Here is a 24,819-nt window from a genome sequence, read left to right as displayed (position 1 = left end):
CTGGTTCGGAGCTCCATAAAATAAAGGATAAAGGAAATTCATACCAGAGAAGGTATGGGCTAAGCTGAGACAGCGTTAAACCCGAGCGCTGGTTCACTTAGGTTCAGCAGTGAGGAGCTGGGTAATAGGCGGTAGGCCGTAGCTCTCCGAAGCTACATGAGGTGTGAGAAAAGAAAGGGTTTATTAAAAGGAATAGGCGGATTGCCCCAGTTAATAAAAAATGCATCATAAGGGAGGAAAGTGTCCCCAAAAGCAGAGAGAAATTTCTCTCTGGGCCTTATAGCAGGAGTACTCTGTTCCCTTTTGTGTCTTGTCTAATGTCCGGTGCACCAATCTGTTCTCGTGTTCAATTCATGTATGTTCGTGTCCAGTCTGTATGAATGAATGTTCTATGTTTTGTGTTGGATAATAAAGATGGTATAAAAAGCTTTATCTGCAAAGCCGAGAGCTGCCACGTGTTTCAGCCAGGAATCAGACACGTGGCGGGAGGGCCCCTGCTGGAAAAACTGTTCGTTTTAGGAAATAAGGGCGAGTGCACAGCCTCTTAGTTTCAGAGTAAAAAAGCTAATAAATGGTTCATGATTAATGTGTTTGACAATGGTAAAGTGTTTTTTATTTTTATGGTTGTAGCTACAAAAATTATTATTCTCTGATTGGTCTAAATGTAACTGCTTCATTTGGTTCTTTTTTATTGGTAATGTGCTCTGAGTGTCTTCACATTCAGCTCATAAGTTGTTGGTTAAGATTAATAATTGTTACATTGCTACAGATGGTTAGTGTTAAATTTGATAACTCAAGTTTAGAGTCCTTCCGACACATGGCATAAGGCAGCCCAAGAGGCTGGGTCTCTAAAGATATTTCTAGTTTAGGTAATAATTAATGTGGTTCGTATCCTAAATAGTAAAATTTAAAATAAGATTTAAAGCAATGTCTCTTTATTAAAGCATTAAAGCTTGCTTTAATAGGTATTCATAGGTATTAATTGACATCCAAACTTCGTAATATGATAGTAATGCTTCTAATATTGATTTTAAAGATAATAAATTGTTTTAAACTTGGGTTTTGCTTTCCCAAGGTTATAGGTATTATCCTAACCTTACACAAAAAACTTAAAAATTATGGTTAAAACTGCTATTGTTCCATTGACTGCAGCTTGCAGTTTGATTTCAAATTTAAGATCTTTAATTCACCTGTATACTGTAATTAAGATAATTACAAGAGTAATAATCTTATGAGCGCGCTCATACAGCTCACTTCATACAAACTGTGACAAAGTTATCTAGTTATGTTTGTCTTTGTGAATAGATTAGACAAACAGTTTGGTTATAGTTGCTGCCTGGCAGGAAACTGCAGTACGGGCAATTTTTTCACAACACTAAAGTTGTGAAGAACGTTTTAACTGTAAGTCATCTTAAGAAAGAGTATCAAAATTTAGAGGCGTAGACAGTTATATTGTTTCTCTAGAATCGGTCCTTATTACAAGAGGGCCAGGATGCTCAGATTAAAAAGTATTTTACGTTTGAGTCAATGCAGGGCTCTGGGCAGCCCCAGAGCGGCTTGTGGCCTTTCTTTTGTTTTGCAAACAGTGCCTGAGAAAGTTTTTTCCCTGTGTTCAAGAGAATTTCTTTTTAACAGTGTTACAGATCTATTCAGATGTTTAAAATAATGCTTAAATTCAAAGAGTTTTGCTTCTAGTGAACTGTACTCACTAGAAAATTCTGCCTCTAGGTACAATATCCTTTTATTACTTAGGGTTTTAGTTTACTACAAAGGTTTTTACAAAAAATAAAGAAAGCTTTTATAATTGTTATTAATTGGTAATTAAAAATTGGTTGTGCCCAAAACAATTCTTTGGCCAAAAAGAAAACATTATTGTAAAGTCATTTTTCTCATCCTCCCAGCCGATCATTGGCCCACGTGGGCCCAACTAGCTTCTGTGGGGCGGAGTCTTAAGACACAGTTTTCCCTGTTCCAGCACAGATGATCTAGTTGTGTGCTGTAGATGGTGTTTTAAAATGCTGAACAATCAAACCTTAATTTGTATATTAATAGTCAATGCCATATCTCTGAGCTCGCAATTGCTTAAATTGTTCATCCCTCAGATACTATTAATTCTCAAATTTACAATTGCTTATGCATATTTCCAGTTAATAAATAAATTATGCTCATGTGACTCTTAATAACTTTGCAAGCCTTCTAGTTACAACTGCTCCTTAAGAAAATTGATTGAAAGTGCAATTAGTCACTGCCCTTTACAGCCAAGTATTTAAAATGTTTTGTCAACTAGTTATTAATTCAAAAGTTTAGGTATTGTAAAATTTTAAAACTTTAACTTCTTAAAAGACAAAAAAGAGAGAAATTGTATCCCCGTGCATACTATTTAGTGCATTCCCATGCACACCATTGAAGTCTTATCTTTATTTTCAAAATTTAATATTTTAATGTCAAAGAGTTTAATAAATGCTTTATAGTATCTTAAAGGGATCTACTTATTGGCCTATAGATTAATCCTAAAACAGCTACCTTATTAGAAAAGGAAAAAACAGGTTTTCTCCACAGAACGCTGCAGAAGCATATTAGTAAATTCGTGTGACGAGCTGGTAGGTAAGTTGACTCATGTCCTGATTGAATTGACTAAAAAACTAAATTAAATTCATGTTTTAGATCCATCCTTACTTGTCATTTTTCCAGTTTAGAGTAGCTTCTAGCCTTTTAACTTTATGGCAATAGTACATCAGAGACTGTATATTCAGACTTAGTAAAATTAGTCATTTAATAGAGTCATAATGATTTTTCTCTTTTCTTCAGTGTGACCAGCCATTCTAACTCAATCTCAGACTGGTCTAATATTCAGTCCAATGTTAGAGATTCCTATATTCTAAATTACCTAGCAAAGTTAATTCAGAGCACATCCCCCACTTCCCCTAGATCCCTAACCTCAGAAGGATTGCTGGCCTTACAGCTAGTGGAAAAAGCTATTAAAGAGCAATTGGTCACTTAATACATTGGTAAAATAGAAGGACCCCCTGACTAACAAATGGAAGGGTCCAGATCCAGTTCTAATTTGGGGTAGGGACTCAGTTTGTGTTTTTTCACGAGATGAAGATAGAGCGCAGTGGCTGCCAGATAAATTAATTTGTTAGATGAACACAGATTCTAAATCTTCTAAAGTATCACCTTGAGGACTAAAATTCCTCTTTTGCTTAAAAGTCGGCTTGAGGACTCAGGCTCTGAAAAAAGCTACTCTCTGAGCCAGCTCCCGACAGGAGGCCAGAGACTAGCCTCAGCTTTACAATTTGCATTTAAATAAAGTACCTAGACTTCCCCAAAAGAAGTTCTGCTTTCCTACTTTCTCACTGTCGAGATTTTGTCTTTCAAGCAGGTAAATCAACATTCTCGAGGCGGACCAGCGATGTACATCCCCGCCCCCCTAGAGCACACAGGTGGCTGCTGTTATCTCCATTCTCAAGACATTCCAGCACGTGGCCTTCAGTCTGATTTAGAAATTAGGTTTACCAAGAGGGCTAGAAAAGTAGATATTTCTATATTAATAAAGGTTGGTTTTTATTTTGATAGACAGGCTTAGTCCCTTAGCTGACCTCTGGCTTTTCACCCTTGCTGTTACTGCAAGGTGTCCTTAGGCTGTGGAAAAAACAGGGATGAAGAGAAACGACTTCCAGCTCCTATTTTAGCCACAAATCGTGGTGTTACTAACGACATAATTCTTGCTTAGGCTTTGCTAATTCTGAGGTTGATAATTCTCCTTTAGGAGCTGCACAGCACTCAGAACTGTGCATACTGGTTTGTGATTGTACAAATTCAGTATGGGCATCGCTTGGTGCAGAGGTACTGCAAGAGAAGGTCCGGCTTGACCATTTCTGAGTTTCCTGTGAGATAAACCCGGTTTAAAAGAGGTTGGTATCATATTTTGGTTAAAAATCAAAAATATTTTCCGGCTCTGCCTCGCCTCCCCAAAAGATACCCAGAGCCACATGTGTGGGTCTTATCAATACCCACGGGAGGAATCAGGTCCATGTCCACCCAAGCCAAGGTTAAAAGCCCACTCATCTACGGATGAGAAAATCATTTGATCACCTCAGTTAAGCGTTGCCTTATTTAACTTAATCAATAGGGGGGAGAGAGATTGGAGACGTACTATTGAAAGGGCAAGCCCTTCACTGCCTCCCACCCAAATAAAAAAGCCAATTGGCCTTGTACTACAAGAGCCGGTTGAACTCCTTCTCCCTGTTTCCCACCTATCATCCAAAAAAGCGGAGAAATATCAACTTAGTGTTATTATAGTGTATTTCACATTTGTTCAGTCAAACTTAGTCAGAGTTCCAACGCCCTACTTAAAATTCAACTAGAAAGTTACCTACCAAGTACTAATTAGCATTATAAAGTCAGAGCCTACAGCTCCAGGCTTTTCAGTTAGTTGTTCACTAAGATAAGAAAGGACAGTCTTAGCCTTATACCATAAGAAAAGTTAAGGAATCCCATGAAAGCAAGTTTTTTCTTTAGCCCTAGATTCCAGGCAGAACTATTGAGCATAGATAATTTTTCCCCCCTCAGGCCAGCTTTTTCTTTTTTTAAATTTTGTTAATAAAAGGGAGGAGATGTAGTCTCCCCTCCCCCAGCCTGAAACCTGCTTGCTCAGGGGTGGAGCTTCCTGCTCATTCGTTCTGCCACGCCCACTGCTGGAACCTGCGGAGCCACACACGTGCACCTTTCTACTGGACCAGAGATTATTCGGCGGGAATCGGGTCCCCTCCCCCTTCCTTCATAACTAGTGTCCCAACAATAAAATTTGAGCCTTGATCAGAGTAATTGTCTTGGCTACATTCCTTTCTCTCGCCACCTAGCCCCTCTTCTCTTCCAGGTTTCCAAAATGCCTTTCCAGGCTAGAACCCAGGTTGTGGTCTGCTGGCCGGCCACAACATCCAACAACCTCTTCTGACCTCCAGGGGGATGAGGCACACATGGGGTACACAGCCATATATGCAAGCATAACACTACCACACATAAAATTTTAATTAAAAAAAAATTACCCAAGGTGGCTTGGGAGATGGCTCAGTGGTTAGGAGCACCTGCTCCCCAAGAGGGAGGAGCTGAGTGTGAAACAATCCCAGCACCTACATAGAAAGGTGAGTGTGGCTGCACACTAGCCGGCCACACTGTGCTTGCGTGCATTCTACTGCTTAGGCACTCTAAAGGCAAGTGAGACATCTTTACATTTTCAAAGGGATTTGTTTATTTACGTATGTTTGAAAAGGGTTGTCTGTATCCCAGAGTGACCTCAAACTCACTCTGTAGCCAAGGGTGACTGTGGACTGTCTCCTACCTGCATGTCCTAAGTTCTGAGACTACGGAAGTCATCACCACATGGAACAGGAATCTATCTTGACTTTAATACATTTTCAGGAAGTTTTATACTTAGATTACTAGCTATAATTTACTTCCTACAGGAGTAATAGCTTAAGACTCTATCCTAAAATACGATGCAGTGTCAACTTTCTCATGGCTATACTGGTAATACCTTGTTTGTTTGTTTTTTTCTTTTTCTTTTTTCAACTTCAGACTTAAGTATAAAATTAGAAATCAGTACACAGTAAAGGGTCTCAAATACAGTTTTTTATTATTAATGCCTTACAGGATTCAAAGATGAAAGCTAAGGAAAACTGTTTCTAGTTAGCATAGACACATAAGGTTGTAAATATCTATTTGTATAAGAAAAAGCCACACCCACCTTGGAAAAGGACAGTCTCAGGAAAGAGGTCATCAGGATGATTTAAACAAAGAGGCAGGGATACACAGGAGAAAGGCCATGGGAAGTAAGGGTGCTTCCTGACACGGTTAGAGTCTGAGTGCAGTCTCCAGGACTCACATGAAAAGAGAGAATGGACTTCGCAAAGTTTTGGGGCTCCACACATACATGGTATTCAAGTGCATGCATATCCACACACATGAGAAATAGAAAAAAGAAAAAATGCTTTAACAAACCTTCTGTAGCAAGACAACTGTTTGGCCTCTTGAGGGAGAATTTGATCTAGAAAAACTACAGACAAAAGTTTCGATTGGCTGGGAGGTTTTTTCCAACAGTCTCACTTAGGAAGCCCTCCCACCTAAGTAGCCTAGGCCAGCCTCCAACTAATGGCAAAACTAACAGCAATTTATTTGCCTTGGGCTCCTTAGTGTAAAACCACACTCAGCTAGACAAAAGTTAATCTCACAGTATATATATATATATATATATATATATATATATATATATATATATATATATGAACACACACATACATACATACACACACAACTTTATGACAGAAGAAGTTCTGAGCCTTTTTAGGTTAACGAAGTTTTAGTAATAATTTTCATACTCTAAACCAAATGAAGTAAGAAGTAGTCCTATTAACAAATAGCCACGTTTGAAGAATTCAGTAAGACTACCTTAGTAGAGTACTGGCAATGTAGCTCAATCAGGAGGGTGCCTACCTAGGGTAACAGAGGCCCTAGGATCCTGCCCTAGGGCCTCTGTCCTGCCTAAACCAGGTCAGAGGCTTAAAGGTGTCTAATCTCAGCCAGTATGGAGACAGAACCAGGTAAAACAGGAGATCAAGGTCATACTGCATCTCAGCCAGCTCCTGGTCCACCCTGGCTTCATGAGACCTCAAAACAATAGAAGAAGAGTTAAGGAATATCGTAACAGAGGCTCAAAAGATGGCTCAGTGGTTTAAGAACACTTGCTGTTCTTTCAGAGGACCCACAGAGCAGTTCACACCCCAGGGGATCTAACACTCTCTTTTGACCTCTGTGGGCACCAGCTATACACACACACACACACACACACACACACACACACACACACACACGTGCATAGACATATATGCAGACAAAGCCCCCATATATACAAAGTAAATAACCTTAAAATAATATCTTAATACTAAATAAGCATTAAAAATAATATACATATAGCCAGATGTGGTGGTGCATGCCTTTAATCCTAGCACCCAAAACACAAAGGCAAGCAGATCTTTGTAAGTTTGAGTCCAGCCTCATCTAAAGAGTGAGTTCCAGACTACAGTCACACGTACATTGATTTCCGGTTTTGTTTTTGTTTGTTTATTTGTTTGTTTGTTTTTTAAGATAGCCTCAGCTGGCCTGAAACTTGAAACTCAGTATTTTCCTGTAAGACAGCCTAAAGTCCAAAACTAGAATTATAGCACATACTATTATGTTCAGATTTTATTTCAGCTTATTTTTTTTTTTTAAAGATTTATTTATTTATTATATGTAAGTACACTGTAGCTGTCTTCAGACACTCCAGAAGAGGGAGTCAGATCTCGTTACAGATGGTTGTGAGCCACCATGTGGTTGCTGGGATTTGAACTCCGGACCTTCAGAAGAGCAGTCGGGTGCTCTTACCCACTGAGCCATCTCACCAGCCCCCCTACTTACTGTTTTAATGAAACTAATTAAATATCTTTACTTTTTGAGACAGGTCTTGTAGCCCAGGCTAGCCTCAAGCTCCCTATAAAGCAGACTTAAAGGCATGGTACCCCTGTACCCAGCTTATGCAGTGCGGAGGGATCAAACCCGGCCGGGGCTTTGTACACGCATGCCAGCAAGCTCGCTACCACCTGAGCTGCAGCCCCAACATAACAGTGCTTTAACTTTTATTTTGGTTTATGACATGCAGTACTGCTGATATGATCTTGCTATGTTGATAGATTGTCCTGGATTCTCTGCGGTTCTCCCTCCTCCCTTGGCTCCAGAGAGCTGAGATTTATAAGTCTATTCCACTCCATTCCTAGCCAAGTGTGCTTAAAGATCTAAAAAGCATTACCAAGATAAAATAAAAAAATTATTACTCGAGAAATGAAAGAAACATTATTAACTCCTTGAATAAAGTTTTTTAATATAAATAAAGATAAAAACTTTTAACATTTTTTATAGATGTTGGCTATATAAAATATGGTAAACTCCATTTGGGCAGGAAAAAAACAGAATTTGTTTGTTTAGTATTTCTTTAGAGATGAAGTATCACTATGTAGCCCTGGCTAGCCTGAGTCTTGCTATGTAGATCAGGCTGGCTCTGAAACCGCAGAAATCCACTTACTTCTACCTGCCAAGTGTGAATGTTGAGATTAAAGGCTGCAGCCCCATGCCAGGCTGGAAAGCTCCTTTCAAACAACAGCTGGGTTTTAGAACAGTTCAGGCTGACCCAGCTTCACGGCTTTGCAGTCCCACCAACCTGCGCTGTGCACAGTGAGTGTGTTCACCTAAGCCTTGCGTCCCACCTGTTAGCTACTTGAAAGAATTTCCACAATCTTAGTATATAGTAGAAAAACATTGTAGCCTGTCTTCTAAAAAATATTAAGACAGCTACAGTAAGTACCTATAATTCCAAAGTTTGTATCTAGAAAAATAAAAATGAAGTAGTTAATTTTCAAGAAAATGATGCTGAGGGCTGTTGGTGGTTGAGAGCGCGCACTGAGCTCCAGAGCACGCGCCCCGCCTGCTTCCCAGCCCACCGCTCACAATCATCTTAGCTCCGGGTTCGGGGGTTGATGCTTTTCTTTTTCTTTTTAACCTCTGCTGGTGGCAGCCACACAAAGCTGCACTGACATACAGACAGGCAAAATATTCACACACATGAGATAAAAATAAGCCTTTAAAACATAGTTTTAAAAAACGTTTAAGAAAGAAAACAATGCTCTATTTGTGACAGGCCCCATTTTGTAGCCCATGTTGGCTTGTTTTCACTATGTACAAATTTGGGGTGACCCTGCCACCTGAGACTCTCATGGTCTCACCTGGCAAATGAGCAATGCTGTAAGAGCCCTGGGAAACTTCACAGTCATTTTAGTACTTACCTGCTGAATAATTTTGGAGGTTTTCTGAAGATTTTCTCTGGGAGGGACTTTACCAAATAACTTCCAGCCAGGAGCACTATGGACAACTGATTTGAGTTCCTTTGTCCTTTTTGGGAAAAGGTTTCTGAAACACAGAAAATTCACATGAATTGTTTTCCATAACTAGGGAACTATTAATTAATAAGTTAAGAAGCAGATTTATTTCCAAAGCAAATTTAAAATATTTTAGATAAAAATTATCCCTAATACTTATACCAACACTGCTTGGAATAAGTCAGTTCAGACTATCTGACTTATGCAAATGTTTTGGTAGAATCGTCCATACAGATTTGTTTTTTTCAAGCTGAATATCTGACCCTCAGGCTGACTCCACCCACCTACACAGCCTATGAGCACTGAGCGCCTGACCCTCCTGCCTCTACCTCCCAAGAACGAGGATGACAGATACATGCCACCATGCCCAGCCATCAACAAAAGTACTGACAAGCTTAGCAATAAGAAAAAGTGAGAGCCATAAATTAAATATATTTAGTTTAAGCCCATTATTCAGAAACGTGACTACAAAGGCCAAGAATCTCAGAGTTCAAGAGCTTAGATAAGAGAATATAATACTTTTAAACACTTGTTCTATTTTCTGTGGGTATGTTACGTGCCTGAATGTGTCCTGTGCACCGTGAGCATGCAGGAGCCTCTGAAGGTCAGAGTGCATGGGCCCTCCTGAATCACAGCTATAGATGGCTGTGAGCCACCACACAGGTGCTGGGAATCGAACCCAAGTCCTCTGCCAGAATAAGAGCTCTTCATTACTTAGCCATCTCTCCAGTCTCAGGTAATGCAATATTTTCTTTCTTTCTTTCTTTTTTTTTTTTTCTTTCTTTTTTTTGGTTTTTCGAGACAGGGTTTCTCTTTCTCTGTATAGCCCTGGCTGTCCTGGAACTCACTTTGTAGACCAGGCTGGCCTTGAACTCAGAAATCCGCCTGCCTCTGCCTCCCGAGTGCTGGGATTAAAGGCGTGCGCCACCACACCCAGCAATACAATATTTTCAAAATTATTATTTAGTTACTTTTAGTAATATTTTTAAATATTTGCAATAAAAGTATATCTACTGCTATCCCACCGTTATTAACTGCTTTTCCTAAAACAACTATATAACAAAGCTTACTGCAGAAAGGCTAGCTTGTAATCACAGAAGAAAGTTCTCTCACTGAAGATCTAAGAAAAAAGATGCAAAGGGAAAGAAAGGGAGGGAAAAACAAGCAATTTCAAACCACAGTTCACAGTCTATTAATTTTGCTTATTATTACATTTATTGATTGAATTTGTTGTTTGTTTGTTTGTTTGTTTTGGTTTTTCGAGACAGAGTTTCTCTGTGTAGCCCTGGCTGTCCTGGAACTCACTCTGTAGACCAGGCTGGCCCCGAACTCAGAAATCCACCTGCCTCTGTCTCCCGAGTGCTGGGATTAAAGGCATGTGCCACCACTGCCCGGCTATTGATTGATTTTTATTGTGTGTATGCATGTATACATGCTTGTGGCACTGTATGTGTGAGTGGAAGTCAAAAGCTATCTGTGGAAGCTGCTTCTTTCTTCATCCTGTGGGTTCTGGGGATGGAATTCAGGTTGTCAAGCTTGACAGCAAGTGCTTTTCCCCACTAAGGCATCTCACTTGCCCAGTGATTGACTAGTTTAAATGTTTGATATATGGACACACTTTATTAACTATGCCTCACGGCTCACATTCATCTTCCAAAATATGTTCTGTAGTAATAGAAATCTTTCAGTGTTTCTTTTTTTAAAATGAACTTTGTTCATCTTTCTCAGTAGAGGGCACCTGGGGGAGGATGGTGGCTGATGAAGGGCCTCCTGTGGTGTCTAGCTGCTGCACAATGGGCAATGATACGGCCATGGTACATCCAGGGGGCATATGCCCAGACTTTGTAGTCTCTCACAGAACTGACAGGCTCAGCCTGGAGACGGCATCCCTGCATCTCTCTGCACCTGGAAACTGATGGCACCAAAGACCTATCAACACCAGCTTGCCAGTTCTCAATCCAGTTGCCACAAAGTCACCTGTGCCTTGGCCCCAGGCAACTCTGCTGGGCTCTCTTCCCATTATGTTCCTTTCATTCCAAAAGTCCTCCTTCGGTCCACATTAATAAACAGAAGGAAACCTCTGTTGTCATAGTTTATGTAAAGAACTGTTGGAAGTGACACCAAGAGGAAAATTCGTAAAATAAAAATGATTCTGAGCTGAACCTTATCAAATTTAAATATCTGTACTTCAAAACACATCACTACCACAAAGTGGACAGCATATGAAATTTAGATCATCTCTGCCACCAAAGTAGAACTAAACATGAAATAACCTTAGAACTTCAGAGCTTTATCAGATATTTTTAATAACCAGATAGAGAAGACGACTGATATTTTTAAACACAAACCATTTACCACACCCCATCCACTAGAGCAGCCCCTTCTACTCCTTGTGACAGTGGAGTGGTTGACCAGTACTAGGAAAAGAGTGGATGACAGCCTTCAAATCATGGCACTGTGCACAGTGTTGGGCTGGGAGCAACCTGGGCCCTGGCACAGACATGAGCATCTGTTTCACTTTTGCCCCAGCAGCAGTTTGTGTGGCTATCAAATCACTAAATGAGGAAGGAATCTTTGCAATCCCACTTTTGAAGCCAGAAGTGTAAGAAAAAACATTGTGTTGCTAGCAGACCACAGAATAGAAACATGTAGCCATATTAAAAAAATACACTTTGCAAAAAATAGCTTGTAAAAATAAATGCTAGCTTTCATCAAACAAAACCCAGCAAGTGCTTCGAAGTGGAAAGGCAAGCGTAACATAGTCTCTAGAATGCCTATAATTCTCGACAACAACAAATTATGAAAACATCTAGAGAAACATTCCAGAGACCACCTATGAAAAAGCCTAAACAATAAGATTATTAATGCATGATGTTATATCACTCTAACCACTCTAGAAAATACAGGAAGCCACTGAGAGCTACAGGTTATCAGGGAAATGCAGGAGCTAAATGAAAATAGTAACACATGGATGGACAGACTGTTTCCTGCCTGCATCAAGGACACTTTCAAGAGTTTAGAAAGAAGAGCTGGAGAGATGGTTTAGTAGTTGAAGAAGCGCATACCGGTCTTCCAGAGGACCTGAGTTCAATTCCCGGCACCTATAGAGGCCAGTTAACAACTGCCTGCAACTCCAGCTCCAGGGAATCCAACACCCTCCTTTGGTGTCCTCTAACACCGTACTCATGTGCACAAAATGGTTTTTTAGTTTGTGAGATTTACTTTATTTTTATTTATTTATTTATTTATTTACTTATTTATTTGAGACAGGTTCTCTCTGCCTCTCCTGGAATTCACTATGTAGAATTCTTTAAAAAAGAATTTTATTTTAGGAACTTGAGAATTGGCTCAGTGATTAAGAGCACTTGTTACTCCTGCAGAGGACCTGGGTTTGATTCCCAGCCTCCCACATGGTAGCTTACAACCATCCATAACTCCAGTTCCAGTGGAGTTATCACCTCTTCTGGCCTCTGTTGGCATCAGGCACACGTGTGGTACATAGTCATGCATGTAGACAAAATTCTCATGCACAAAATAAAAGTAAAGACATTTCTACTTTATCCATACCCCACTCCCCAAAAGACAGGGGAAGAATAAAGGAAGAATATACCTGACATTGACTACTGGCATCTGCACACATGAGCATACACACACATTCACACACACACACACACACACACACACACACACACACACACACACACACATATGCATGGTCAAAATTTGACTACACATTTTACCCAAATTAGACTAAAACTATTAAGTATCCAAGTAGTAATGGCTCACACCTTTAATCCCAGCACTTAGAGACAAGTTAGAAGCCAACCTGGTCTACAGAGCTAGTTAAGACAGCCAAGGTTATACAATAAAGCCCTGTCTCAAGAAGAAAAGAAGAATAGTAAGCTACATGTAAAGACGATTGATACCATTAAGGAATAGGAAAATGTAAATTAGAACTACAGTGAGTGGCTAGAGAGATGGTTAAAAACATTGTCTGCCTTTCCAGAGGACTCAGTTTCAGTTTCCATCACTCACATGACAGCTCATAACTTTCTTTCCTTCTTTCTTTCTTTTCTTTCTTTCTTTTCTTTCTTTCTTTCTTTCTTTCTTTCTTTCTTTCTTTCTTCCTTTCTTCCTTTCTTCCTTTCTTCCTTTCTTCCTTTCAATAATTTATTATTTATTTTTATTTTATGTACATTGGTGGTTTGCCTGCAAACACTTCCAAAAGGTTGTATCCTTTAAGATTTCCATTAGCAATGTATAAGGGTTCTTATTTTTCTCATATTTATCATTGTGAGAATTACAATTTTTAGAATTACAGTTCTTATCAAGGATGTGATGTTTCATTGTAGGATTTAAATTCATTTTAATTATTTGTCAGAAACCATTTAAGAGAAACGAAAAGTTAACATGATTTTCTAAAGATGGCCCATCATTTTGCATGGCTGTGATGGATAAACTCTAAAATTGCAAGGCTCATAGAGAGTTCACCTCAGAACTGATTCTTGTTACTGTGTCTTTCCTGTTATTGTTAAATAGCATAATGATCCACTCTATTGGACAGATTTTCTGCAGCTCAATGAAGATGTGCTCTCTTGTAGTAAGGTTATGTAGACAAATAGATGATTTTTTAATTCCTAGTAATGATTCTATAGAATTCCTAGATTTGTACAAGTGATTTTTGAGCCCTCTATAGAAGGGCTGCGATTCCGGCTCTGTGAACCTTTAGGTGTCACTAGTTGATTGCTCTAGCATAGAAAGCAGGCTTGAAACATATTTACAACCAGGGAAAACATCCCTCCTCGGCAGTTGAGAAACCATTATCTGATAACTAAGGTCATAAGCTGGAAATGGACAGCTTACTGTAGGTACAATGACAAAGAATAAATATTGTCTGGTTTATCTATACAAAACTTCAAAACTAATGAGACATTAGGCAGATGATTTGCATCTTGACAAAACCATGCAAACTTAAGACATAAGAATGATTGTTTTACCTATAGGAGGAACAACAATATGAACTAACCAGTACCCCCAGAGCTTGTGTCTCTAGCTGCATATGTAGCAGAGGATGGACTAGTCGGCCATCAGTGGGAGGAAAGGCCCTTGACTTGCAAAGATTATATGCCCCAGTACAGGGGAATGCCAGGGCCAGGAAGCTGGAGTGGGTGGGTTGGGGAGCAGGGCGGTGGGGGGGGGGGGAATAGGGGATTTTCAGAAAGGAAATTAGGAAAGGGGATAGCATTTGAAATGTAAATGAAGAAAATAACTAATAAAAATAAAAAGAATGATTGTTTTAAGCTCTTAATGACTTATGGAGCTAGTGGCAGATAATGAATGTTTAATTAGATAACTAGACTTAATGGAAATATATGTAAACATCTCTGTTGTAAGTTCTTATTCAATTTATGATTTGAATTTATATTTGAACTTGTGAACTTTTGAAAACAGATGCTTGGAATACCATGTGACCAAGTATCCTGAGAAAGTATGACTGAGAACAACGATAGTCAGGTTTTTCTCAACGACATTAGAACGTCATTCCCCTTTTCCCTTCTCCTAGAAATAAAGATTAGAGTCTGTTTTCAAAGTGAGTGATTCTTTCTGCGAGTGTTGCTTTCTCTACCTGACAAGGTGCTACAGAACGCTCAGCCTCAGGTGGGGCTGAGAAGGGCCTGGGACTTAACAATTGGCTATTAACTGCTAGAGGCCTGGGGCTGCCAGCCTCAGAATGACTTAGTCAAGAAAGGTGAATGATATTAATAGTAAGCAAGTTTTACTTTCGCAAAACCAACTTTTGCCCCCTCGAGGGTTCTCCCCAATACATCCCCCTTGATGCTTTCCAGAGAATTGGTGCTAGGGCAAGATCCCAGCAACTGTAATTTTTATGTAAATCAGGGTACCTCAGTACACAGAGATGTTCACAGAAGACAAGAAGGGGCATGAGATTCCCTAGAACTTTGAGTTATAGAAAACTGTGAGCTGGGGCTGGAGAGGTGGTTCAGAAGTTGAGCACCGGCTGCTCTTCCAGAGGATCCAGGCTCAACACAGCACCCACAAGGCAGCTCAGACTGTCTGTTCACCCCAGCTCCAGGGGATTCAACAGACAGGCATGCAGGCATGGATGGCTGGGTGGTAAGAGCACTTACTGCTTTTCTAGAGGACCTGGATTCAGATCCCAGTACCTAAATGTCATCAATAATTAAATACAGAAATAGAATGTGATATGGTAGATACATATAAGGGAATAATTTAATATACATCAAGAAAATGACTGTTATAGGATAAACTAAGAACACAACAACAACAAAAATCTAGATCAAAGAAGCCAAATACTTAAGAGCACATATTGTATAATCAGCTTATGAAAATTACCCAGGAGAAGTAAATCTGCAGTGTGAGATGCGGGTCAGGAGCTGCCTTAGCTTCAGTCAGGACTGAAGAAACGTGAGCAGTGTGATAAAAACACTCAAACACGGTGATGGCTGCACAACTATAAATGTACTAATAACCACTGAATCCCATGTTTAAACTGGGTAGAGCCTACAGGTAGTATACACATTATATTAACACAGTACCAGACACTTAGCCTAACAAGACAAATACACACTGGTCTTCTGTCAAGGTAAAAAAAAGATACAACTTCCAATGTAATTTATCAGAAACAAAAAGGCAGAGATAAAGGAATAAAAGCCAGAAAAGATAAAGCAAAAAGTTTCAAAATAATATTAAAAGAAATATTTGCTAATAATTTACAGCATTGGCAAAATATAGAACACTAGAAATTAGTAGATCCAAAAGATAACAAATAATTTTCAGTAGTCTCACTTTAATAAAAAGTTAAAATTATCTCTTGAAAAAATCAGGCAAAAGGGGTTATGTGATATTTCTACCAAATTCTCAAAACATAGACTATTCATACCAAATTATTATTATTATTATTATTATTATTATTATTATTATTATTATTAGGTGGTTTTTTGAGACAGGGTTTCTGTGTAGCCCTGGCTGTCCTGGAACTCACTTTGTAGACCAGGCTGGCCTCAAATTCAGAAATCCACCTGCCTCTGCTTCCCGAGTGCTGGGATTAAAGGCATGAGCCACCCGCCTGGCCAAAATATTATTTTTTAAGGTTTTCTTTTATTTTCAATTACATGTGTGCACATGAGCCTGGGCAAGGGTATCTGTGTATGTAGTCTCCATGGAAGCCAGAAGAGGGCACCGTATCCACTGGAGCTTCAAGTCACATTACAAGAGGTTGTGAGCTGCCCTACTTGGGAGCTAGACCCAAACTCAAGTTTCTACATGTAGCATGCATGTCTATGCACCACATGTGAACAGTGCTTACATAGCCTAGACTTGAATCTCTGGGCCTGGAGTTACAGATGGCTGGAAGCTGCCATGTGGGTGCTGGGACTCAAACCTTGGCTATCTGGAAGAGGAGTCAATGCTCTCAACTGCTGAGCCATCTCTTCAGCCCTTATTATAGATTATTCCTGATAAAATGTCAAACCAAACTGTTTTGAAATCAGAAACAAGACAAGGATGCTACCATATCTACTTCTATTCATTATATTGAAGGTTCTTATTTAGCAAAATAAGGCAAGAAAAAGAAATAAATGATAGAAAGATTGGAAAGGAAGAAGCAAAAGTCATAATTACAAATAAAACAAAATCAGCCTTTGATCCATCAACAGCAGCTGGAAATGTAAAATTTAGCAAAGTACAACCACAAAGAAAAAAATACAAGCAAGTTAACTTGGAATGAATCTAACAAAATTTTATAAAAACGTATTTGCATCAGGTGTAGTGGTGCAGGAACTCATGAGGCAGAAGCAGACAAGGCCAGCCTTATGAACAGTGAGTTCCATGCCATCCAGGGCTAGGTAGGGAGACCCTACCTCAAAAAGCAAACAAACGTATCTTAATGGAGAAAATTAAATGACCATACTGAAAAACATTGAGGTCTAGAAAGAGGGCCAGGGAGACAGCTTGGCATGTAAAAGCACTATAGATCCTACAGCAGAAAGATCACAAGTTTGAAGCAAGTCTGGACTACATAGAGTGAGTAAGGGTGGGCAGCCTAGTGGGCAAAGAGTGAAACAAAGGAAGACTAGTCAGAACAGCAGCTGCTGCTCAGAGGTAAGCACAACTGTCGGCTGTCAAGGGCTGTGTTTCAACCGAGTGGCCACAAGAGATTTCTAAGGCTGGACAAAGGGTTCATCCGTGCATACTGTACATAGTGATAATTCATATATTACCTATTAAATGGTTTAAAAATGTATTGACTTATGTGCAAGTATATGTGTAGAGTTTGCATAAATGGGGGCTGGAACATTGTTCCTTCCAACCATCAACAACGTATGCGTATGCATAAGATTAGTGAGTGGGGGTTGGTACACTGTTCCTTCTACCCATCAACTATATATATGTATATATACATACATATACATATATATAGTTGTAAAGCTTGTCTGGGTGTGTGTTGGAGCTTGCTCCATCACCAATTGTGTGGATAGGTGTGTGAATATGTATGTATAAAACGTTTGGTGCTTGCTTGTTGGAGCTTTGCTCTAAACATTCTATGTGTGAATGTGTATGTCTGTCTGTAGTTCTGTATGTATGTGTGTGTGTATATATGTATGTATGCATGTATGTACGTATATATTTGTGTATATGAAGTTACAGGACTCTGCCTTTTGTTTCATACACTCGTGTGCATGTGTGTGTGAATTTTCTCTTTACTTCTCTTTCTTGCCGGCCCCAAGTATTAAAAGAGGTCATAGTTTTTCTGCTGGCCACAGGGAGTACCAGCCCCAGTAAATTAAGCTTTGTTTGGTAAGTAACTCCTCTAATCGCTGGCTGCCACTGACAAAGGGCACTGTAGGTATCTGGATCCCTCCCCCACCCCCATCAGCGGCTCTAAGCACTGATCCCCAACAACTGCCTGTCTCAGTCTATCCACCACACGGAAGCCAAGGCCAGCCATTGGCACTATACCACATGGGCCACTCTTTTTCTGCTTCCTAATTTAGGCATAAATATCTGAGCCAAGATTGATAAACACCCCATGATTTTATATACCCCTCTTAGGGTTATTTTGCATCTATATTAACATTTATCTCACACATCACATTCAGGTACTCACTTGTCCAGGGGTCGGGGGAACACAGGTTTAAAAGATGCTGGAGGCAGAGGCCTGCCTGGTCTAACACAGTGAGTCCCAAGCCAGACAGAGAGAACCTACCTCTAACAACAACAAAAATCAAAAATCATGACTTCATCTTCAAGTTTGTTCCAGAAGAAGCTGATCTGCTAAGAATACATCAACTTCCTTAACTTTGTTCCTAACTTTCCCTGAAGACTAGAAGGCCCAAACGAACGTGTTAGAGAAACTACATAACTGATTCCCAAAAGCCTGAAGTACTGTCTCTTTAAAGTCCAGTACACTGGCTATCCTGCATTATTTTGGATTAAAAATCTGGCACAAAGATTGCTTACATTCTTTCCAAGGCTCAATTATTTTTCATTTGAAAAAGACTTTCAGTGGACTACACACACACACACACACACACAAAGAACTTTTCTGTAAGAAACTTTAAAAAAAAATTCATTCTTATGTGTTTTCTTTTTCAGGCTGTTTCTAGATCTTTGACACTACTACAAATTTTAAAAAATAAAAAAGAATAAAGAATTTTTTAACACACAGCTCTTAACCACACAAAGTATGTTCAGAGATCAGAAGCATTAAAAAAGAAGAAAAAGTCATCCCTTATTCTCTGTCAAAGAACAGAAATTACAGTCAGACTTGACAGCACACACCTATAACCCAAGCATGAGGGAAATGGAGGCAGGAGGATGCCGATTTTAAGATCACCCACTTCCACAGAGGCAATGTGAGGCTAGCCTGGCTACGTGGAACACTTGAGAACCTATGTCAAGACACAACCAACCAACCACGGCCGACGGCAACACTGACAGTGAAAGCTGCCACTTTCCTGGACTTTGAAAGCTGGTGTGAGGGCTCCTGCTTGTGACCTGATCACTTGGGAAGCTGATAAGGGCGATCCTTGTGAGTCTGAAGCTCCTCGGCTAAACAATGAGCTTCAGGACAGTCTAGGTTACAAAGTCAGGTTCTAGTTGTTTTGTTCTGTTTTAAGAATTTTAGCTGGACATGGCAGTGCACGCCTTTAATCCTACCACTCAGGAGGCAGACAGATAAATCTCTGAGTTCAAGGCCAGCCAGGTCTACAAAATTCCAAGACTTTGTCTTGAAAAAACAAAAACAGTAAGCGCTGCAGAGACCTTACACTGTAACCAAATCAAAGGTTACTCACAATGGGACTGGAAAGATGACTCAGACTTTGACAGTGCTTCCTACTCTTCCAGAAGACTCAAATTCCCAGCTCACATTGGGCAGCTTACAACTGCCTCTAACTCCAACTCCACTGTAGCTGTTCTGGTCTTCTCCAGTATACAAAGACACACAAATGGACATAAAGTTCTTCCTCAAGCCTGAGTGAAGGGAAAGGATGCAGAGGAGAGGATAAAACACACTACAGCGTCTTTATGAAACCCACCACTGTGTACAGTGAATACATCCAGGTAAGATACTTCCATGGTCAATGTGCTTACAGGAATGTGGAAGGCCACAAGGCTTCTCAGGGGAAATGCACACTTCGAGGCAACGGTGCACTTGTAAGCATCTTTCTCAGGCAGCTAACTGCAGGTGCCTGTAAGTCTCATACTCAATGACCTCACCACTTTCCAGGGGCGCTGATGACTCCGATACTGTCACTTGCCATGATCACACCTAATAAGTATTTGTGAAAGTTTGTTTCAAATTACGCTAATCTTGTTCCTGTGCTCCATCCAACTATCAAGATGCTAGACACTCACTTCATTCCCCATTTTTTCCATCTTACACATTGCTAAAATGCCCTCTTTAAACATTCCAAAAGAGTCAGGGTGGTGGTGGCAAACACCTTTATCCCAGCACTTGGGAAGTAGAGGCAGGTGGATCTCAAAGCCAGCCTGGTCTCCAGAGCAAGTTTCAGGACAGACAGGGTTATACAGAGTAACCCTGTCTGGAAAAAGCAAAAGCAAAACAAACAGTTCAAAAGGAAAAGTTATTTTCTTCCCTTTCTAGGATAAAGCTCAGTTGTATTCACATTAGGAAGTCACCTTTAACATATGTTCTCTCTCTCTCTCTCTCTCTCTCTCACTCGCTCTCTCACTCTCTCTCGATCTCTCTTTTTGAGACAGGATTTCTCTGCCCTGGCTGTCCTGAAACTCACTTTGTAGACCAGGCTGGCCTCGAACTCAGAAATCCGCCTGCCTCTGCCTCCCGAGTGCTGGGATTAAAGGCATGGGCCACCATGCCCGGCTATGTTCTTTCTCTTAAAATTGTTTTTTGTAATATGTATAGGTGTTTTGTCTACATGTGTGACTGCGTACCATATTTGTACCTGGAACCCAGCAAGGCCAGAAGAGTACATCAGCTCTCATGGGACTGGAGCTATATTTGTGAGGGGCTAAGTGGATACTAGGAATAGAATCTTAGTTCCCTAGAAGAACGGCCAATGCTTTTAATTGTTGGCCATCTCTCTAGGATGGGGCAGGGGACAGATAGACACACATTGACACTGTTAGGGTTATCACTGCTGCAATGAAACACCACAACAAAAGCAATGTAGGCAGAAGGGTTTGTCTTACCCTTCCACATCTCTATGCATCATCAAATGAAGTCAGGGTCAGAACTCAAACAGAGCAAGAACCTGGAGGCACCGCTGATGCAAAGGTTACAGAAGAGTGCTGCTTACTGGCTCCATGTCTTGCTTTCTCTGTGCCTTACTCTCCATGGCTTGTTCAGCCTGCTTTCTTATAGAACCTAGGACCACCAGCCCAGGATAGTCCCACCCACAAAGGTCTTAGTTTGCCAACATAATCACTAATTAATAAAATGCCCTATAGACATGCCTGCAGCCCAATCTTAGGGAGTCATTTTCTCAGTTGAGGTTCCCATCTCTCAAATGGCTCTTGCTGTGTCAGGATGGCATAAACCTAGCCAGTACAGAGACAGAGAAACAAAGACACAGAGAGACAGACACAGAGACCAAGAGAGACTGATTTATTTAATGTGTATGGATGTTTTGCCTGCATGTATGTCTGTGCACCATGCTGAGTGTCTGGTGCTCACAAAGGCCAGAAGAAGGCATTAGATCGTCTGGAACTAGAGTTACAGATGCTTGTGAGATGCCTGTGCGAGCCGAGAACGGACCTCAAGCTGGGTCCCCTACAAGAGCAGTAAGCAAGCGCACTTAACTGTTGAGCGACCTCTTCTGATCCCCACAGCTTAAAAGTTTTTAACTCAATAGTCTATGTCTATGTATAGAGAAAAAAATTTAAAAGATACAATTCTTAATTTCAGGCAGTTTAGAACTTAACAGAGACATATATACAAGTAATTGTGTTTGTAAATTCAACACTGACTTTAAGCTCATCAATTCTCAAAATTGGTTAACTGTTGTTACTACCACATTCTAGCTATGAGCAGCATACAGAAGGGACGAACAGATGGACAGACAACTCTGCACCCTTGGCATTTCGCATCCTTTTTTGTTTCCTTTCCCATCCACAGCAACACACCTAACGGCTTCTCTGACTCTTCCTTAACCCAAGGAATTCCTTACAAAATACAGTAAAGGCCTAACTTTCCACACAAGTATTTTTTATGTCATTTCACTTTCCTCAAAAGGAAAGTCGGGTTTCAAAGTTTACCTTTACAACATTTCATTAAAGTCCAATGACATAAGCGTATGATCCACTTTATTGGCTATCTCATCTAACAAAAATTAAAAGTCTTACTTATTATTTCTTACATTAACCTACACTATACTTTAGTAATACCACCAAGCACCTCCCCCTACTATAGCTGACTCTAGTCCTGGGTTTCTCAAGTTCCAAAATATCTGCCACACTGCTACAAGTTACTATTCTGAAACACAATCCTAAGCATGTTTAGCTTTTGTTTGTTTTGTTGTTGTTTTTGAAGAAGAGGCTCCTAAGCCTCTGGCTCAGTTGGTAGAATGCTGCATGAAGCTCATTAAACGAGCATGGCAGTACACATCTGCATTTGGCTCAGTTGGTAGAATGCTGCATGAAGCTCATTAAACGAGCATGGCAGTACACATCTGCATTTGGCTCAGTTGGTAGAATGCTGCATGAAGCTCATTAAACGAGCATGGCAGTACACATCTGCATTTGGCTCAGTTGGTAGAATGCTGCATGAAGCTCAGAAACCCATTAAACCAACATGGCAGTACACATCTGCATTTGGCTCAGTTGGTAGAATGCTTGCATGAAGCTCATTAAACGAGCATGGCAGTACACATCTGCATTCTTGGGTCTGAGGAAGAGGCCACAAAAGATCAAGATGTCCTCAGCTCCAAGATGATGTCAGCTGAGCTATATGAGACCCCTTCTTCCCAACTCAAAATTATTAACCACTAATAAAAGTACCTTTGTTCACTGGAGAGTGGAGGCACAACCTAGTAGTAGTCCAGGCCTGTAATTACAGAAACTCAGGAGGTAAGGAGGAGGACTGATGGGTTCAGAGCTAGTCTGGACAAATTACTGAGAACCTACCTTCTAATAAATGAAGGTTAGAAATGCATTTTAGTTGTGAGAACCTTTGCCTAGCATGTATGAGAGTCTGAACCAATCCCCAAGGCTGAGTAAAAGCTGATCAGGGCACTACAGTCATCCTCATGGGACAGAATCAACTAACTTGGTCGTGTAAATTTAGTTCCCACCTGCGTGGTTCTGGTTTGCACGTTACTTCATGTACCTCAGGGCCAATCATACTGACGAGTATTGTGCTGTACAAAACAAAAGCTTTGTACTGTTGCCTGTGTAATTCTGGACACGCTGCTATCTATGAGTCTGTATCGCTGACAGCTTCATTCCAATCCAGTCCTCATCCTCTAGTAAAAAGTCAAGCTTGCTTTTAGTGAAGAATTTCCTCATTTTGTACTCCAAAGTTAATCTCTTGCTTTGAAGCTGCTAACACTAAATGGGGACTATTTTAAATGCTGATTTTATAGGATATCGATCTCTCGTTGTTGTGGTGTGTGTTATGATGCTGGATTTCTTCTTCCTCAGTCACTCTCCACATTATTTTTGAGACTGGGTCTCTTAGTGGCTGCACTTGGAGCTCACCAATTCCACTAGGCTCACTAACCAGAGAATTCCAGGGATCTATCCATGTCTGCCTCCCACAGTACTGAGATTTTGTATTGGTGCTGGCTATCAGAACTCAGCATATTGAGTAGCAAGCACTTTACCAACTGAACCATCTCCCAGCCCTACCGGAAGTATTTGTTCATTGTTTTTTGAGACCAGGTTTGTGTAGCTCTGGCTGTCCTGGAACTTGCCTTGTAGACCAGGCTACCCTTGAACTCACAGAGCTCTGCCTGCCTCTGCTTCCTAGTGATGAGACTAAAAAAAAAGTATGTATCACCATGGCCCTGCCCTTAATTGTTAAATAAAATGTTTTATCTATTTTCCTAATGCACAGTGTATATAATAGACCCCAATAAAATTGTTGAATAAATAAAGAATCGCACACTAGCTAGTAAGAACTATGTGTGTGGGTTAGGCATGGTAGGGCATATCTAAAATCTCAGTACTCAAGTGGTGGAAGTTCTAAGCTAGTCTGGACTATTTGACTAGATCCCATTTCATCCAAAGTCCTATGAAGAACTGACTTATTTCTTGTGGTTCTAGAAGGCATATCAAAACTATGATATTGTGCTTCAACATGAAGAACACTGTACTGATACCTTCAGCTGGCTGCCTTGAGAAAGTGAACTCAGGTTGAAACAATTCAAACAGGGTAAGTAACCGTCCAGTAAACCCTCAAAATCCGCCCCCAAGCTCTGCTCTCCTTGGTAATGCTGGGTTTCATTGATATTTTGCTAATGTGTGAAATTCCAACTGTAACCAAAGATATCTTGAATTTCCTATATGATGGTGTGCTTCTACAAAATGAACAACTAAATTGCCAGACAGTGTTTTAATGATCTTAATAAGAACAAAAGAGTCTTAGCTCAGTTCTGAGTTACTGGAGCTACAAGGCAGTACTGGCTTTACTTTTTGTTTTGGGGGTTATTCTGTTTGAGATGAGCGCTTACTGTGTCCTTTGGGCCAATTTAGAGATCTTCCTGCCTCAGCCTCCCAAATAGATGGCACTAAAGGTGCCACTACCACACTCTGAAGTGCCAGTTTTGAAAACCAATCCCTATCTAGTATTCCTGACCATATCTTTGTGCTTTGGGAATTACATTACAAAGACAGGCACCATCCTCCAAGTGTATGTTTAATTATCATGCTGATTATCTTGTACAATAATGACAAAAATATCATTCATCTTTAGATAGAAACCCCATAGGAAAACAACAGCATCAACCAACCAGACACCCCAGAGCTCCCAGGGACTAAACCACCAACCAAAGAGTACACATGAAGTGACCCATCACTCCAGCCACATATGTAGCAGAGGATGGCCTTGTTGGGCATCAATGGGAGGAGAGGTCCTTGGTCTTGTGAAAGCTTGATGCCCCAGTGTAGGGGAATGCCAGGTTGGGGAGGCAGAAGTGGGTGGGTAAGTTGGGGAGCACCCTCATAGAAACAGGGCGGGGGATTGGATAGGGGGTTTGCGGAGGGGAAACAGGGAAAGGGGATAACATTTGAAATGTAAATAAAGAAAATATCCACTAAAAGAAAAAAAGAAAGAAAGAAAGAAAATCTTTGGAATAAATACCTAGTTCCAAATAACAAATCCCTTATTTTT

The 24,819-nt window shown here is 40.4% G+C and overlaps 1 protein-coding gene across 3 annotated transcripts in view; it reads right to left on the bottom strand.

Moving 5' to 3' along the window:
* The window catches only part of Tbc1d12 (TBC1D12: TBC1 domain family, member 12), an 83,092-nt gene that overhangs the window by 45,058 nt on the left and 13,215 nt on the right, over positions 1 to 24,819 (bottom strand). For all 3 annotated transcript variants that reach the window (NM_145952.4, NM_001362424.1, XM_006526847.2), the window contains one exon: positions 8,874 to 8,997. In NM_145952.4, the coding sequence (NP_666064.3) occupies positions 8,874 to 8,997 (124 nt within the window). The remainder of the gene's footprint in view (positions 1 to 8,873; positions 8,998 to 24,819) is intronic.

This window comes from Mus musculus, chromosome 19 (assembly GCF_000001635.26).
Source record: "Mus musculus strain C57BL/6J chromosome 19, GRCm38.p6 C57BL/6J".
In the NCBI taxonomy this organism is placed as follows: domain Eukaryota; kingdom Metazoa; phylum Chordata; class Mammalia; order Rodentia; family Muridae; genus Mus; species Mus musculus.
Note: the sequence above shows the minus strand (reverse complement) of the source record. Positions and strands in the feature narration are given on the sequence as shown.